The following is an 18,820-nucleotide window of genomic DNA, read 5'->3' on the forward strand; positions in this document are numbered from 1 at the left end:
TCACTCCCTGTCTCTCTCCTGCCCCTTCCGCTGTAAAGACCCTTGCGATCACACTGGGTCCATCCAAACAATCCAGGATGATCTTACTGAACTCCACGTGCAGCCTGGTTAAGAATTCCTCCTTGCCGTGTAACTCGGCATACCCTGTCATTCTGTCTGCCACGTTTATTTTTATATAATACTGGCTTTTCTGAAATGTAAGGAGATACGACTCACATGACGTTTTCTAGCTTCCTGGTGCCCCCTCCTCTGCAGTCCTGTCGTACTGTGGGAAAAAACGTGGGGCTTCCTTTGCGTATGTAGTGAGCTGTTCTTTCTTGCTGTTTTTGCCTGACTTTGGTATGGAGGTGGTGTGGCCTCTTTCTGCTCATTCTACTGCAAAGGCTTCCATCCTCTTCTGTTTTCAAAGAATTCATGGAGTGTCGGTAGTGTTTTTTCTGTAAGTGTTTGATAAAATTCACCAGTAAAGCTATTAATCGGGCCTACGATTTTCTTTATGGGAAGATTAAAAAAAAATTTTTTTTAATGTTTATTTATTTTTGAGAGAGAGAGTGTGAGCGGGAGAGGGACAGAGAGAGAGGGAGACACAGAATCCAAAGCAGGCTTCAGGCTCTGAGCTGTCCCCACAGAGCTCAACGCGAGGCTCGAACCCATGGACCGTGAGATCATGACCTGAGCTACAGTCGGACACTTAACCGACTGAGCCACCCGGGCACCCCTCTTCTTTTCTAATACAGGTATTTAAAGCTATAAATTTCTCTCTGAGCCCTTCAACATCTAAATTTTGGTGTGTTACTTTCATTTGGATGAAAATACTTTCTAATTTCCCTTGTAATTTCTTTCTGACACTCGGATCATTTAGAAATGTGCTTTTATTTCCAAATATTTATTGATTTCTCAAGTTCCCTTCTGTTATTGTTTTATAACCTAACCGCATTGTGGGTGAAGGACACTTGTATAGTTTTGGCCCTTTGAAGTGTAACCCGTGTTTTCTGGCCACGTGGGCCATGTTGGGCAGGTGTGTCGAGGGCCGTGCTCCCCTGCTGGCTTTCCACGTGGCTGTTCTCGCTGACTTGCCTTCAAGTGTGCTGGTTCCTCTAGTGAATGTGTCCATTGTCCTGCAGTTCAACATCCCGTAATTCCTGCTTAGTTCTCTTTTATGATTTTTCTCTGTATGTTGATGTTTATTTGATGAGATGTTATATGTTTTATACATCGTCTGTGTACATTGTTTCCTTTAATTCGGCTCACACATTTATAATGCCCAATTTAAGGTCTTTGTCTAGTAAGTCTAACATCTGGGTCCTCTCAGGGACAGTTTCTTTTGACTGTTTTCCTCTGTGTATGGCCCATGCTTTCCTGCTTCTTTGCATGTTGTGTAATACTTTTGATTTTGTTGAAAACGACATCAGATCCTCCTCCCTCTCGTGTTTGTTTTTGTGGCTGGAGTTTTGTTTTGTTTTAGTCTATTTCTTCCATGGCTTTCCCGAACTAATTCTAGAAAGTCTGTGTTCTTTGTAGCGTTTGGCCACTGCTGTCTCTGCTTGGTGAGCCTCATGGTCAGTTGGTCCGAGACTTCCTCCCCCCGACCCCCCACCCCTGGTCCGAGACCTCCTTAAACGCCTCGAATCGGTGTGTCTGCCGTCCCTGCCGGGGGCTGTGTGTGTGCGTCTGTTCCGGAGCACTCTGTCGTCACCTTCACCCTCTGCTTGCGGCCAGAGGGCAGGGGTTGGGGTGGCCGCTCACATCTTTCCTGGGCTCATGCACCGTTCTGCACATGCGTGTCCTCTGCATCCCTGGGAGTTGGCCGGAGTTTTTCAAAGCTCCCTGTAGACCTCTTGTTCCCCGGATCTTCCCTTTACACCTGTGACCAGGCGCTTGCTGGCCCTGGCAGCTGTTTTCAACAGACTCCCCGGGGAAAGGGTTTTTGTCACAAAGCGAGCTCTGAATCGGCTCAGGTGACAGCCGTGCCCTGTGAACGGGGCTTTTCGAGGGACCCGTGACGGAGGTCAGGTAGCGGTCGAGCTGCCGAGTGGGACTCTGCAGGGCCGGTGCTTCCATGGCTCCCGCGGGGAAGGGGGATGGCAGTTCCGACGCCACAAGTTGTGTCCTGAGCCTCCGGTCCCGCCCTGGAGCGCTGGCTGGTCTGACGCGGACGACGCGGATTCCAGAGGCCCTCGTCCTGACGCTCTGGAGCAGCGGCTGGCTTTCGGAGGCCCCTTCTCGACCCTTTGCTGCTTTTCTCCCCAAGCTGCTCCGTTTAGTCTGTTCCCAGCAGTTCCACGCAGCTCTCTGCCCCGGAAGGAAGTTTCTGGCCGCTTGTTCCGCTCCAGCCTCTTTGGACCTCACCTCGGACCGCCGACACACATCAGCTTTATCGTGGGGCGGGAAACGCCGTCCTCCGGACGTCCAGTGAATACCTGCGGCTGCTTTGGGGTTGCCATCGTGTCAGACCCCGGGCGGCTCCGTCCCGTGCAGGGCTGCTACCTCGTACACGTAGGCCTTGGACACGTTTTTGGTTTGTTCTCTGTGCTTCTGTTTTGGAGTGAAGGAAATTGCTTGTTGGTTTTGCCTCGTTGGTGATGTCCTCCTCGAGATCTTGGTTTTGCTGTTCTAGTTCTGTGCTGTGTTATCGACAGAAACAAGTGAACCTAATTGTGTTTCAAAGGAATAAAATAACTACGTTTAAGAGGGAAGACCGACCCAAGAAACTCTTGGACCCAGTGCTAAACCCACAAGCCCGGACACAAACGTTTATAAATCACTGTCTCGACTTCAAACGCTTGTTTTTCCTCGGTGGTCCGCGTTAGTATTCTGAAACTACTTTCTAGATGTTGTAGGATTGAGCAAATGGGCAAATCTTTAAGGATAGCGGGAGCCAGAAAAAGAAGCCACAGATGCAGAAAGGGGGAGACTAGAAGGATCTGTGGTGTTGGGTTGAGGTGGGAGCTATCAGGGTGAACTACGGTTTTTATTCACGATGCACATGCGCGTAGGTTTGCGGGTGTCTTGATGGCTTTAGTTGATTCCACTGATCAGTTTCGAGAAGCACGGGTCCCCAGGTGTGAGGGGCGTACCGAGCACCCACCACTATTTTTATTATTCTTGTCGTCCTCTCCGCATCACTGAGCTTCCCTGTGGGGCTGCGTTATTCCCGCCTGAAGGAACCCCGTCCGCCTTTCCTTCGGTACAGGCACATCCGGCGTTTGCCTTGTCTGACGGGGTTTCTATTTTAGATCAGTTTCTGCAGGAATATTTTTGCTGAGTGTTGAATTCTGGTTTGGCCTTTTTTCAGAACTTTGAAGGTACCATTCCTTTGTCTCCTGGTTCACATTGCTTCTCTTGAAGAGTCGGCAGTCCGTCTAATTGGGGTTTTTTTTTTCCTTCTTAAAATAATTGTCACGGAAGTGAGAGATTAGGACGCGCCGTCACCCAGCTGCAGCAGCTGCTCGCTCGTGGCCATTCGTTTAGCTGTATCCCCCCCTCAGTTATTTTGAAGCAAACACCAGAAATCCTATTTTACCTGGACGTGTTTCAGTAAGTGTCTTGAAAAGATAGCATTCTTTCAAAAGTTGTATCTGCAATACCTTTATCACAGCTTTAAAACTAATAGTAATCTCTATATCACATACCTGGTATCCAAATTTCCCACATTGTCTAAAAAATATTTTTATATAGATTTGCTAGTTCAGGTCAGGTTTCAAGTGGAATTTGTTTGTTAAGGAAACTGGGTTGTTTCCTGAAGAATTTCCTGTAATCTGGGTTTTGCTGATTTCATCATTCTGGTATTTTTGTTTTGTTTTTTAAACTTTTTAAGTTTATTTATTTTGAGAGAGACAGAGACAGCACGAGTGGGGGAGGGTCAGAGAGAGAGGGACACACAGGGAGAGACGGAGCCGAAGCAGGCTCCAGGCTCTGAGCTGTCGGCACAGAGCCCAACGCGGGGCTCGAACCCACGAGCCGTGAGATCTGGACCTGAGCCAAAGTCGGATGCTTAACCAACTGAGTCACCCAGGCGCCCCACAAATTTAATTTCTTAAAGGCTATTCGGGTCATCTCTCTATTGAGTTTCGGTAATGTGTCTTTCCAGGAGTTTGTCGGTTTCCTAGAAGTTGCCGATTTTGTGGTCATACAGTTGGTTGTGTATTCCCCTATCATCCTGACCATCTGCGAGGTCTAAGGTGGCACCCCTCTTTCGTTCCTGGTGGTGGTGATGTCTGTCTTTGTCTGTGTAGAAGTTTGTCAATTGCATTGATTTTCCAAAGAACCAGTGTTTGGTTTCATTGATTTCATGTCTTTATTGTTTTCTTCTCTCTCTGCTTCCTTTGCGATTAAATTTGTTTTACTGTCCTTGTGATTTTTGTCTTTGACCCTTGGCTTAATATAGAAGGGTTATTGATTTGAACATATTTTGGATTTTTCTAGATATCATTCTGTTGTTGGTTTCTCGTTCAGTCCCCCTCTTATCGGAGACCTTTCACATTTACGGAGGTTTGCTTTATTGTCCTGGAACAGTTGATCTTGATGAATGTTCTGTGTACCTGTAAATAACATGTGTTCTGTTTTTGTTGGTTGGACATTCAATAAATGTCACTCGGGGCATGTGATATAGTGTCCGTAAAACTCCTGTTATCTTTACTAACTGCTCATTGAGCTAACTGTTGCATTAGACGTGTTGAAATCTCTGTAATTGTGACTCACTCTAGTCTCCCTTTAGTTCTGTCCGGTGTGCACGTCTGATGAGCTGGCCCTCTGTCACTTTACGTAGCATCCCTGTTGTCCCTGGCACGTCCCTCTCAGTCTCCATTGGAGGCTAATGTGGCCACTGCAGCTTTCTGTGGATCAGTATCAGTGTGGTATGCCTTTTCCATCTTTGCCTCTTAACCTGTTTGTGTCTTTATGTTTAAAGTGTGTTTCTTGTTGGGGTGCCTGGGTGGCTCAGTCGGTTAAGCGTCCGACTTCAGCCTAGATCACGATCTCATGGTTCGAGCCCCGCATCAGGCTCTGTGCCGACAGCTCAGAGCCTGGAGCCTGCTTTGGATTCTGTGTCTCCCTCTCTCTCTGCCCCTCCCCTGCTCATGCTCTGTCTCTCTCTCTCTCAAAAGTATAAACATTAAAAAAGAAAAAAAGTGTGTTTCTTGTAGGCAGAGTTAGTCTTGCTTTTTATTCAATCTGGCAACCCCTGCCTTTTATTTTATTTTATTTTTTTATTTTTTTATTTTTTTATTTTTTTTAACGTTTATTTATTTTTGAGACAGAGAGAGACAGAGCATGAACGGGGGAGGGGCAGAGAGAGAGGGAGACACAGAATCCGAAACAGGCTCCAGGCTCTGAGCCGTCAGCCCAGAGCCCGACGCGGGGCTCGAACTCACGGACCGTGAGATCATGACCTGAGCCGAAGTCAGACGCTTAACCGACCGAGCCGCCCAGGCGCCCCAAACCCCTGCCTTTTCGAAAGCATCTTTTTATCTGTGTGTCTAAGGAGGCTCTCCGGTTTGTCCTTTACTCTTATTCTGAGCTCACAGAATACTTCACTTCTGGCCACCAAATGTGTGGGTGCTTTTCCCCGCAGTGACCTGTTCTCCAGCCCCCACGGGGTGTCCTACAGCTGAACTCCGTTCTGACACCGTCTGCCCGGAGTCAGCGTCCCATCCCCCAGGGAGCGGCTCAGTCCCACGAGACTGCCCCCCTCTTCAGACGCCATTCCCAACTGGCAGGTTCCGGGTTGCCCACGACTTCTGTCCGACTCGGCTCCAGATGGCATTCCCGTGAGCCCCTTCTGGGGTTCGGTAACCTGCTCGAGCAGCTCACAGAACTCAGGGGAACGCTGGCGCCATTTGTCCGTCGATCGCGTAGGGAAGGGTTCGACGAAGGACACAGACGAACAGCAGACGGAGAGGTGCAGGGTGTGTGCGGGGAGGGTCCCGCGCACAGGAGCTTCTGTCCTTGTGGACTTGGGGCGCGTCACCCTCCCGGCACACGGACGTGCTCACCGACCGACAAGTTCCCTGGAGCCCACACTTCGGGGATTTTTATGGAGGTTTTGTCACATCGGCGTGATCAGTTATTAACTGGATCCCCCAGCCCGTCCCCCTCTCTGGAGAATGGGGAGCAGGGGTGAAAATCCCAGCTTCTAATCATGGCGTGGTCTTTCTGGTGACCAGTGCCCACCCGGGAGCCCACCCAGAGTCGCCTCATTGGAACAGAAGACACTCGGGGCGCCTGGGTGGCTCGGTTGGTTGAGCGTCCGACTTCGGCCTAGGTCACGATCTTGGCGATTCGTGAGTTTGAGCCCCGCGTCAGGCTTGGTGCTGACAGCTCGGAACCTGGAGCCTGCTTTGGATCCTGTGTCTCCCTCGCTCTCTGCCCCTCCCCCACTCATGCTCTGCCTCTCAAAAATAAACAAACATTTAAAAGAATTAAAAATAAATAGACATTTAAAAAAAAAAGAGAAAACACCCATCCTGGTAAAAGCTCAGGCAAATACTTCACAAAGACGCAAAGGGCAGAAAGGCACGTAAGAGACGCAGCCTTGTCAGGCTTTGAGGAACGTCACTTCGATTTCTGCGCATCTTCGTTAACACTTTTTCTTCATCTCTTTCTGACTATTGTGTTTTAGTTCTAGCCCTCCTGGTGGGTACAAAGTGATCTCTCCCTGTGTGTTTGGTTTGTACTTCCGTAACGATTGATGGTGCGGAGCATCTTTGTGTATCTTCCTTGGAGAAAGTCTAGTCCAGCCCTCTGCCCGTTTTTGAACCGGGTCCTTGTTGAGTTGTAGGAGTTCTTTGTTTCTCCTGGGTATTAAGTCCTTCTCACATACATGATTTGCAAATATTTTCTCTCATTCTGCATTTGTTCACCCAGTAATCTCATTTAATACACAAAGTTGTTTGATTTTTTTTTAAGTTTATTTTGTGAGAGAGAGCGTGAGCAGGGGAAGAGCAGAGAGAGAGGGAGAGACAGAGAATCCCAAGCAGGCTCTGCTCAGCATGGAGCCCGATGTGGGGCTCGATCCCATGACTTCGAGATCACGACCTGAGGCGATAACAAGAGTTGGATGCTCAACTGACTGAGCCACCCAGGTGCCCCTGATGCACAAATTTTAAATTTCTCAGTTGTTTTTCTTTTTGTTTCATCCTGTTTTATTTTTTTTTTAATTTTTTTTTAACATTTATTTATTTTTGAGACAGAGACAGAGCATGAACGGGGGGAGGGTCAGAGAGAGAGGGAGACACAGAATCAGAAGCAGGCTCCAGGTTCTGAGCTGTCAGCACAGAGCCCGACGCGGGGCTCGAACTCACGGAGCACGAGATCGTGACCTGGCTGAAGTCGGACGCTCAACCGACTGAGCCACCCAGGCGCCCCCATCCTGTTTTATTTTTATCACTGTGTCTTCATAATTATTGATCTTTTGTTGTGTTTAAATTGCTGTTAACCCCATCTGGTATATTTTTCATTTCAAATACTGTATTTTCGTCTCCAGAAATTTCATTTATAGTTTCCCCTTATCACATTTATCATTTTGTTTACCTCAAATGATATATTCATAATACCTGTTTTAACGTTCTTCTAATTTTATCATCTATGTCATAGCTGGGTCTCTGTCTACTGATGGTTGTCTCCGGTTAGGGGTCATGTTCCGCTTTTTCGTGCATCTGGTAATTTTTGTTTGATGTCGGCCATTTTGAACACTCATTTCCTTTATTGGGCGCGGGACGCCATACATTCCTTTCGGTGCCGCTGAGGCTTGTTTTGGGGTACGACTCCATTAGCTGCAGTGCGCCCCTCTTTGGCTTGTTCGGGCGGCCTTTCTTCTCAGCCTCCTGCTGGGTTTCTTGCTGTTTCCTCTTGGGAGCCCAGGCGGTCCTTCCATCGGCTTTTCCCACTGATCCTCCAAGAACGGTTTCCTTAAATTGACGCAGATCCATCAGCCTGGGACAAGGGAACCCTGTACGGATCTCCCGGGCTCTGTGTGCAGGTTCCAGCCAGACTACGCAGGGGGAGCACCAGGGCCGCGTCGGGTCCCGCTCCCTGCACGGTAGGCTGTGCTCAAGGCGGCGAGCTTGACCGTCGCTCTCCGCGTCCTGGATCGCCGTCCGGTGCTTCCAATTTCCCTCTCGTCCCACGTCTGGAAAACATCGTTTTGGGTGTTTTATCTGGTGCGCTAGTTGTCGAATGTGAGCGGGTAAGCCCCCCTCCTTCGTGGCCAGAAGCAGAACTCCCTGTAGGTCCTCCAGTTCCATTCTTCTTCAAAATACACATAACCTGTAAAGTGTGTGTTAATCGGCTGTTTGTGTTAACATTTATCATACACCACGTTCTTACAGTAAGGTGAGCTAGAGAAAGGAAAATGTTAAGAAAATCCTAAGGAAGAGAGGAAAATGTTTAGAAAATCCTAAGGAAGAGAAAATACACTTACAGCGCTGTACTGTGGTTACTGGGAAGCAAATCTGTGTATAAGGAGTCCTCAGACCCATGTTGTTCAGGGTCACTGTGTTTTTCTGGTCAACTGTAGGCTGTTTGTAGTTGTTTTGGGGGAGTCAGAAGTTACATGCAGATTTTTGACTGGGGCTCGGCCCCCCGCACCTGCCTGTGTTACACAAGAGTAAATTATTATTTTATTTATTCCTGGTTCTTTATATTTCCATATAAATTGTCAGCTCTGCTTATCAGCTATGGCAAAAAAAGAAGAAATTGGGGGATTTTGACTGGAATTGTACTGAATTTATAGGTCAGTTCAGGAAACACTGATGTCTTACCAATATTGGATTTTCCACATTGTGAACTCCGTCGATTTAGTATTGTTTCACTGTTCAGCCTACAGTCTTACGCACATTTTCACGTTATCTGTACACATTTTATATTTTTGTATGTTAAATGTAGAATTTAAAAATTTTTTATCTTTCAATTATTTCCCTATACAAAAACAATTGCTTTGTATCTCATAATTTTCTAAATGACTTATTATTTTTAGTAGATTCCTTATGATTTTACCCACACAAACATGTTTAATATGAATGAAGACAGTCTTACATCTACGTTTTCAGTTCGTACGTCTTTTGTTTCTTCTGTTTGACTCACCACCCTGGCTCCTGCTGCCAGTGTGGTGCCAACTGGACGCAAGGAGAACAGACACCCCTGTCCTGTGCTGATCTTGGGGGGGTGGCGCTCCGCCTCTGTCAGTAGCATGCGTGATATTGGCTCCAGGCTGTTTTTGTATGTCCTTTATCAGGTTGATAAAGTTTTCTTTTGGTTTTCATTTGCTGAGAATTTTTATCATGAATGGGTGTTGAATTAAAAAAAGGTTTTTTTAACATTTATTCACCTTTGAGAGACAGAGAGTGAACAGGGGAGGGGCAGAGAGAGAGAGAGAGACACACACACACACACACACACACACACACACACACACACACACAGAATCAGAAGTAGGCTCCAGGCTCCAAGCTGTCAGCACAGAGCCCGACGTGGGGCTTGAACCCACGAACCGTGAGACCATGACCTGAGCTGAAGTCAGACACTTGACCAACTGAGCCACCCGGGTGCCCTTGGGTGTTGAATTATATCCAATGTTTTTTCTGCATCTACTGAAATGATGGTATGGTTTTTGTTCATTTTCCTTACTGTGGTGAATTGTATTGACTTATTTTCAAATGTTAAATGAACTCTGTAGTGCTGGATTAGCCCTGTTTAGTCCTGGTGTGTTACACGTTTTTACTACTGAATCTGATTTGTTAAAATTTTAAAAGGAATTTTCATTTACTTTTAGGAGAGTCGTTGGTCTTTGATTTTAAAGTCTTTTTCTTTAAGGGGGCGCCTGGGTGGCTTTAGTCAGTTAAACATCCAGTTCGTGATCATCCACTCAGGTCATGATCTCAGGATTTGTGGGTTCAAGCCCCATGTCAGGCTCTGCGCTGACAGCATGGAGCCTGCTTGTGATTCTCTCTCTCTCTCTCTCTCTCTCTCTCTCTCTCTCTGCCCCTCCCCTGCACTTATGCTCTCTCTCAAAAATGAACATTACAAAATATCTTTTTCATTATGGAAAATTCGAGCATACCCACAAGTAGAGAGAACCGTAAAGTGCCCCCAGTGACCGCCACCCTGCGCCTGCTCCATGATCGTCCGTACGCGGTCAGTCTCGTTCCATCTGTAGCTTCTGCCTGCCCCCACCCCAGACTGGATTATTCTCAGGCAAAACCCCAGCAGCGTATCGCTTCATCTGTCAATACTTGAACATAAAAGACCAAACACCATTTTCACTCTCCACATAAATACTTTCTTAATAGATTCAGAGGCTCACTTAGTGTTCAGGTTTCTCCAGTTGTCTTCATAATTTTTTAGATTTATGTTTTTTGGATTCCAGCTCGTCTCACCGCTTGACGTCTCTCTCCCACCTTGTTCTTCGCTTTCGTTAACGTGTCAGTTTGGATCGAGATTCAGATAATTGTCCCTCGGTCTGTGTGGTGTAGTTTATGCTTGCATGTATTTCCACATCTGTCCGTCGTTCTGGACACTGTCGGGAGCCCATCAGATGCCACCTCTCCGTCCCCGCCTGCTTCTCAACCGTGTGACTAGCCGGCGCGCCGTGTCTCCCGTCTGCTCCCGTGGCAGCGCTGCCTTCTTGGGAACTTCTTTGGATCCGTCTTCAGTTGATTATTTTTTCCTTCGGCTGCTTTTAATCACCCGTTTCCCTTTACTTTCATTCTGTAGTTACGCATTTATAATTTCTTTTTATTGAGATGTCATTCACACACCACAGGTAAACCTTTCTGCGGTATATTGGTAAGGTTGCAACTGATCCCAGAATTTGTAATCGCCCCGAAGGAAGCCCCCAGCCCGTCAGCAGTATTGCCGTTGTGCTCCCGCACCCCCTGGCCTCCTCTCCCCTCCTCTGTCTCTCTCTGAACATTTCGTACGAATTCGGGCACACGGTGTGCCGTCTCCTATGTCTGGTTCCTGTAGCTCGATGACCTCGAGGTTCGTCGAGGTTCGTCTGTGTCGTGGTGAGCACGGTCTTGCCATTAGAGGAATACGTCACGTTTTTCATCTACTCATGGGTGTGGGGGGGGGGGGTCGTGTCCGCTTTTTGTCTGATGCCGTCCACATACAGGTTTTTGAGTGAACACACATCTTCACTTCTCGGTATTTACACAGAAGCGGGATTGCTGGGTCACGGGCGACTTTACGTTTGAGACGCTGCCGGAGTGGTTTTCGAAGAGGCCGCACCGTCTTCATCCCCGCCGGTGGTGGAGGAGTGTTTTTCCACATCTGTGTCCGTGCTTGTCACTGGCTGTCTTTTTGATTTCAGCCGTCCTGGTGGGTGTCTCATTGATGTTTTGATTTTATATATACTCGTAATTCTACTTCTTAAAAAGTCTCCTCCAAATCTGGGTTTTCGTTTTTATAGCGTCATACTTTTTGCTCATTTTTCTTCGTTCTCTGTGTTCTCTGTGTAATTATACGTGTGAACCGTGTAATTACATGCAGTGTTCTGGAAATGCAGTTTGTGTAGTGATCTTGCACTCTTTGCCGACTCCCGCCCCTGGTGGCCTGCTCCTGTGTGCTTACTGATAGGGATTCACAAGCTTATTTTTTATTCTGACCATGTGGCCGAACTTTGTGGAGTTCGTTCTTTGGGATGCCTTCTGAAGAACCTGTGTTTGCTTCTGGTGAGAGTAGCCGCTTTGAAAGGCGTGCACAGTGCGTCAGGGCGACCGTCCACCCTGCTCTGCCCGCCGGGCTCGCGTGAGCAGGTCTTGCGGCATCACCATCGACCGTGCTTCCTTCTCTCAGAAGCGCGCTGGTCCGGAACGCCTTCTGGGCCGGCGTCGCCGCTGTGGCTCCTGCGCTCGGCGATGGCTCGCCTGCTCGGTGTGGCCGCCGGTGGGCACTGCCCGTGGACAGCCTCGGTCTGAGCGGCAGGGCCCGGCTCAGCCCCCGCTCAGGCGTCCGTGTCTGTGTGCCCGGCCACACGTTGACGGGTGAGGTCGAGGGGCCGGGCGGCTGGCCGAGGCAGGGGCACGGGCAGGGGTACAGACCGGGTGGCTCTCGGCACTCACATCCCACCAGCACCGCCGCCCGTGGCCAGAGGCCCCGGCAGGAGGGCCGTCCGCCCCTGCGGGGAGTGGCTGGCTGGCACTGGCTCCGGCAGACCCGAGATGGCCAGCTGGCCCTGGCAGGGCCTGAGCTGGAGCCCCAGGGCCCGGGCTGTCCTGCAGCTGCTGTGACGAGGACGAAGTGTTCCTCACCATGTGTTGGGACGCAGGCCCCGCCGGCTGGCACCTCATCAGATGGTCGGCCCTGGGCACCCGGTGCCCTTTGGCGGCCTCATCCAGGCCGTGCCGGCCCCGGGTGGGCCGGGTGGGCCCGTGGTGGCCGAGGACGCTGTGTCTGCCCAGACGCTGGAGGCCACGGAGTAAGTCTGGGGCCAGACAGTAACCGCGTCCTCTCCCCGGGCCGCTCGGATGCTGAGGCAGCACCTGGGCCAGACCCCAGCCCAGCAGGCCCGGGCAGCCAGCAAGTGACCCCACGGGGCTGGCGCGCGAGCGCTGCTCTGGGCTTGGCACGGCCTCCCAGCCAGGCAGGGCCCCAGCGCCCCGGGCGGCTCGGGTTTGGCCGAGTGTCGCTGAGGGGGCCTGTCCTCCCTGACCCGGGGCCTCCGTGGCCACCCCGTGTGACACACACCCCTCTCTTCCCGCAGGTTGTTCGCTTCGCGCATACTCGATTTCTCCTTGTTGGTCTTTATTTGGGGGCTGGCTGAGCCAAAGCGTCAGACGTCAGCCTTTTGTCCTCCCGTGGGCCATTCTGGTTTTGATTTATGTATAGTTTTAAGTTTTTGTGCAGGTTGTATTTATAACAAACCCCTGGTTGTTGTAGCAAAAAAAGTAAGCTTCTTGTACTTTGCCGGGGTCCACTCTTCACTGGCAAGCGCGCTGGTGCTGGTATTTGTGCCCCCTTCCTGTACTTTCCCATTAGCTGCTCCTTCCCCCACGTGAGCCCCACGTGAGCCCCACGTGTCCACTTTGTCCCCGTGTGCTGACCCCACCTCCTGTTCCCACCCATCCTGCCCACGCGCCTGCCTTCGCGGTTGCAGACCGGCTCCTGACGTCTGCGCAGCGTTCGGGTTCCCAGGGGCCGATCCCACCCCCTGCCCGGTGCCCGGTGCCCGTGCGGCACCGCGGCACTCGGGGTGGATGCTGCTCGGCCCTCGTGGACTTGGCTCCCCTCTTAGATGCTGGGAGTCCCCGCTTTCTCTGTTCTGTTCGGTGTTGAGTCTGTGACCTGATGACCTGACAGGTTAGCTGGGTTCAGTCCCTGCTCTGCGTATTGGCTCTTACGGCAGGGCGGGAAGAGGGAGGGTCTCCGGCGGCTCCTTACACCGGGGACCCAGCGGCCTCTTACGCCATGTTAGCGTGCTTTCAGTCCTGCAACCCTTTATGAATAGGCAGTTGGAATTTAAATCCATGTCTTTATTTTGTGCTTATTTTGCAGTTTTAAGGTATTTGCCTCGTATAAGTGGACTGTAAAACGTCAAGGAACAAGTTTTTTAATTTTAATTCACCGTCATAGAATCTTTGCGCGTTGCCGATCTGTTCACAGCAATAGGATAGATTTGAAATGTATGATTCAGGTCAGAGCTAACCTTCGTCTCGTCTTCTTTGATAGATCATGCACAAGGGTCATCGTGCTGTCGGGATGACGGCGCTCCGGTCTCCGAGACAGGACGCGGGTCTGCGCTGCGTCAGCTGGTGTCTGTGCCGAGCGGCGGGCCGTGCCGGGGCCCCTGGCAGGCGGTGCTCCGCGCCCTGAGATGAGACGGCACGCTCGCCGGTCACAGGCCCTCTTCTCCAGTCAGACTGACGGTCGGCCACACTCATGCGCGTCTGGGAAGACGGCATCGTTTTGAAAAAGCTGAAGGCGACGTACGTCTGGGGGTGCGGATGAGCCTTTGGATCAGGTTTACGCCCACCTAAGGTGACGCGACGAAGCAGCCAGAATAGTTATGGTCAGTCATGGAGAATAACCAGGAGCCTCGTCCCAAGGGGGATGGCCAGTTTGTTTCTGCTAAAAGAAATTTTAAAATAGAAGGGGAAGATGTTCGACTCCCGAATCACGGTCTGGAAGGAGTGGAGTTTAAAAGCGAGCAGGACAGGAAACGGGCCGGCGGCGGCGGGGAGCGGGCGGAGGCCGGGGGGGCGGGCGGGGGCCGCGAGCCCCCCGGCCAGCGCCTCCCTGCCGACCAGGAGGAGGAGTACGGGTCCCTGTTCTCCCAGTACAGCGGCACGCTGTACGACGTGGCCATGGAGGCCGTGACGCAGAGCCTGCTCTCCGGCCGGGGCGCGAGCTCCCGGAAGAAGTCTCCGGCCTGGAAGCATTTCTTCATCTCGCCCCGGGACAGCACGAAGGCCATCTGCACGTACTGCATGAAGGAGTTCAGCCGCGGGAAGAACGAGAAGGACTTGAGCACCAGCTGCCTCATGAGGCACGTGAGGAGGGCGCACCCCACGGTGCTCGTCCCGGAGAACGGCGGCGTGCCGGCCCCGCCCTCCCTCTCGCCGCCTCCGCCGCGGCTGCCGCCGGCGCCCGCCGACACCGGGGACCCGGGCGCCGTGCTCTCGCCCGCCAAGCTCGCCCCCGGACTGGCGTCCAAGGCCCCTTCCCGCGACGACGCGGCGGAGGAGTCCGCGGTCTCCCCCGAGGAAGTGCCCTCCGACGCGTCCGCCTCCGAGAAGGCGGGCAGGGAGGAGGCCCCGGGGGGGCCGCCGCCCCTCCCCACCCTCCACTGCGAGGAGACCTCGGACAACGGCCCGGAGAGAAACCCCCCGCTCCCGAAGAGCGCGTCCGGGTCCCGGCGGCGGTCTGCCGTGTGGAAGCACTTCTACCTGTCGCCGCTGGACAACTCCAAGGCCGTGTGCATCCACTGCATGAACGAGTTCAGCAGAGGGAAGAACGGGAAGGACCTGGGCACCAGCTGCCTCATCAGACACATGTGGCGGGCGCACCGCTCCATCGCGCTGCAGGAGAACGGGGGCGGCCCGGGCATCCCGCCCCCGTACGCCGCGCCCCCCACCCTGCTGCCGGCCCTGCCGCCCCCGGAGGGGGGCCCGGGCTCCGTGTCGTCCTCGCCCGGGGCGCTGGCCCAGGAGTCCCCCTCCGCGTCCCCCGACCGGCCGGCCGAGGACTCGCAGGGGCGTCCGAACCCCGGGGACGCGCTCCCGGAGGACGCGTCGGCCCTGTCCTCTGACGACGTGGGCGAGGCCTTGCTGGCGTCCTCCCCCGAGAAGCCGCAGGGAGACGGGCTGAGCCCCGGCCTGTTGGAGTCCGGCGCCGTGTTCCAGCAGAACAAGAAGGTCATGAAGAGGCTGAAGTCGGAGGTTTGGCATCACTTCTCGCTGGCGCCCACGGACAGCCTGAAGGCGGTGTGCCGACACTGCGCCTGTGTCATCAGCCGGGGGAAGAGGGGCGACGTGGGCACCAGCTGTCTGATGAGGCACCTCTACCGACGCCACCCCGAGGTCGTGGGGAGCCAGAAGGGCTTGCTGGGTGCGGGTTTGGCAGATGCTCCGTACGCGACCTTGGCCTCCGCGGAGGGTTCCTCCTCCAGGTTGACGGACCTGCCAGCGACGGTTTCCAAACACAGTCAAGTTATGTTTCCCATTCACAGCAAAAAGACCTCCAAGCTATGGAACCACTTCTCCGTCTGCTCCGCAGACCCCACGAAAGTCGTGTGCTTGCACTGCGGCCGCACGATAAGCAGGGGGAAGAAGCCCACCAACCTGGGCACCAGCTGCCTTCTGCGGCACCTGCAGAGGTTCCACGGCAGTGCGCTGAAGGCCGACGCGCCCAGGGCCGCGCGGCCCTCCTCGCCCGGCCTCCGCGGGCCCCCGGGCGCAGAGCTGTCGGGGGCTTCTTCCTTGGATGACGCCGCCGAGAAGTTTTATGATTCCCACCCGGTTGCCAAAAAAATCACAAGTCTCATAGCCGAAATGATTGCACTTGACCTCCAGCCATATTCTTTTGTAGACAATGTTGGCTTTAACAGGCTGCTCGAATACTTGAAACCTCAGTACTCCCTGCCCTCGCCCTCCTACTTCTCCAGGACCGCCATCCCAGGCATGTACGATAATGTGAAGCAGATAGTCATGTCCCACCTGAAGGAGGCGGAGAGCGGCGTGGTCCACTTCACGTCGGGAATATGGATGAGTAACCAGACCCGCGAGTACCTGACGCTCACCGCGCACTGGGTCACCTTCGCGTCGTCGTCCCGGCCGTACCGTGAGGACCGCCACTGCTCGGCCCTGCTGGACGTGTCGCAGGTCGACTGTGACTACGGCGGCAACGGCATCAGGAAGCAGCTCGAGTGCTGGTGGGAGGCCTGGGTGACGTCCCCCGGCCTTCAGGTCGGGATCACGGTCACCGACAACCCGAGCATAGGGAAGACGCTGAGCGAAGGGGAGCGAGCGAGCGTGCAGTGCTTCAGCCACACGGTCGACCTCGTGGTCGGCGAGGCCATCAAGAGCCAGCGGATGGTCCAGAATCTGCTTAGCATCGCGCGGAAGATATGTGAGCGGGTCCACCGGTCGCCCAAAGCGAAGGAGAAGCTGGCGGAGCTGCAGAAGGAGTACGCGCTGCCCCAGCGCCACCTCATTCAGGACGTCCCGTCCAGGTGGAACACGTCTTTCCACATGCTCGAGCGGCTCATCGAGCAGAAGCGGGCGATCAACGAGATGTCCGTCGAGTGCAACTTCAGAGAGCTGATCAGCTGCGACCAGTGGGAGGTCATGCAGTCCGTGTGCCACGCGCTGAAGCCCTTCGACGCCGCGAGCCGGGAGATGAGCGCTCACGCGTCCACGCTCGGCCAGGTCATCCCCATGATCCACATCCTCAACAGGAAGATCGAGATGCTCTTCGAGGAGACCATGGGCATCGACACCATGCTCAAGTCTCTGAAGGAGGCCATGGTGAGCCGGCTGGCCGCCACGCTCCACGACCCCAGGTACGTCTTTGCCACGCTGCTGGACCCCCGCTACAAGGCCTCCCTGTTCTCGGAAGAGGAGGCCACGCAGTACAAGCAGGATCTAATCAGGGAACTGGAGGAGCTCAACTCTACCTCAGAGGACGCGCCCGTCTCCAACGGGTGCCACCCAGGCTCCCCCTCCAGAGACTCGGTTGGGGAGGAAGACCTGTGGTCGCTCGTGGCCAAGATGACCAGGAAGGGCCCCAAGGAGAAGACGAAGGTGCCCGAGGACATGGTGCTTGCGTATCTGGAGGAGGAGGTGCTCGAACACAGCTGTGACCCCCTCACCTACTGGAGCCTGAAGAGGTCGGCCTGGCCAGGCCTCTCCGCTCTGGCCGTCAGGTTTCTGGGCTGCCCCCCGAGCATCGTCCCTTCCGAAAGGCTGTTCGGCACACCCACCGAGAACGGAGGCTTTGGCCAGTCCAGGCTCACGATGGAACACTTCGAAAAACTCATCTTTTTGAAAGTGAATCTTCCCTTAATATACTTTCAGTATTGAAACTCACCGCGGAGCCACCGAACGGAAAATACTGTTGGTTACTAGGCACCAGCTGTTTGTCCCCGGGTGGTGGCGCGCTCGGGGGGTGGGGGTGGGGGCGCGTGGGACACCGCGGCCGGCACCCTGAGGTGGCACGAGCCTCACCGTCCAGCTTCACTGTAATGTCTCCGTGTGCCTTACTCCCAGCACCGCAGGCCGGGTGTCACCGCGGGCTCTCGGCCCGCTACAGAGAGCCTGTCTTGCCGATCATGAAATACGATGACTAGGGTTTCATTCGTAACTGTAAAGTTTTTTAAAAGTTGGGGGTTAGTAATTTGTTTTACTAGACTGGCAGAGAAGATGCAAACGATTTTATCCTGTAGGCTTTTTATTCAATTATGTAAAAACCACAAATCAGGTACTGTATTTTAGTTAAAAAATTGCTTTAATTCAACAAAACAGCTTTTGTGGCTGTTTAATGAAATCTGTAAATAGGAGGTGGAGTTCAAGCCATCCTGGCTGAGCAGTTTTTAACTGCAGGCTCTATAAAGTATGTCGAGGAGTACAGAGAATATTCTGGAACATACCTGTTTACTGCAACAGAGGTGTGGCATTTGAAGACAAAACTAAGTTTAGATGTGTCCCGCGATGTTGGTTGTGTAGTGATGTGGTAAAGAGAGGGTTCCGGTTCATGCTTTTCATTCAGGTTTTACACGGTCGGCTCGCTCCGAGATGCCCCGACCGCTGATCACGAGCCCCCGGACGCCTGCCGTCGGCCGCGCGCAGTGGCCAGTTCACGGCGGTCCTGTCGGGGACGCCCCGAGCCTCGGACCTGGTGTCGCGACACCACGAAGCTATCCTTTGAAATTTGTGCACTGACCCCGCTGACCCCACTTTGATCAAATTATGTATAAAATTCTTTTTAGAAGAGATGGCTTATTAACAGGGAAGAAGATTGTTATATCGCAGTTGTAAGAATAGCCTTAGGTGTTTAGATTTTTTTATATATAATAGGGAAGAGTCAGCCATCACGGGGGCGTTTCAGAATCCCAAGGACATCAGAATGAAGCGTCAGTTGTCAGATTGTTTGAACAATGATACGTCTTCAGAGTTTTTGCTGCAACGTCCAGAAAAGGGTTCATTTTCCTATGTCAAACCAATTAAATGTTCTGGATGAAGCAAGTCACTTGTTTGCCTGTGACCTTTTAGAAAAATTGTTTTGTTAAAAACCTGTACCTGTTATTAATCTGGATTTGCATTGACTATGTTTTAGTGTATTTATAAACGGCGAACTCAGTTTCTGAAATTAAACTTTTTATTTGCAA

The 18,820-nt window shown here is 52.6% G+C and overlaps 1 protein-coding gene across 2 annotated transcripts in view; it reads left to right on the forward strand.

The window, feature by feature from the left end:
• The window catches only part of ZBED4 (zinc finger BED-type containing 4), a 42,607-nt gene extending 23,787 nt beyond the window's left edge, over positions 1 to 18,820 (forward strand). For both annotated transcript variants that reach the window (XM_053895248.1, XM_053895249.1), the window contains exon 3: positions 13,666 to 18,820. In XM_053895248.1, coding sequence (XP_053751223.1) covers positions 14,013 to 17,516 — 3,504 coding nt within the window. In that variant the 5' untranslated portion in view covers positions 13,666 to 14,012 and the 3' untranslated portion in view covers positions 17,517 to 18,820. The remainder of the gene's footprint in view (positions 1 to 13,665) is intronic.

The sequence above is a fragment of the Panthera pardus genome, unplaced genomic scaffold (genome assembly GCF_024362965.1).
Source record: "Panthera pardus isolate Hobbes unplaced genomic scaffold, ASM2436296v1 HiC_scaffold_6, whole genome shotgun sequence".
Classification (NCBI taxonomy): Eukaryota; Metazoa; Chordata; class Mammalia; order Carnivora; family Felidae; genus Panthera; species Panthera pardus.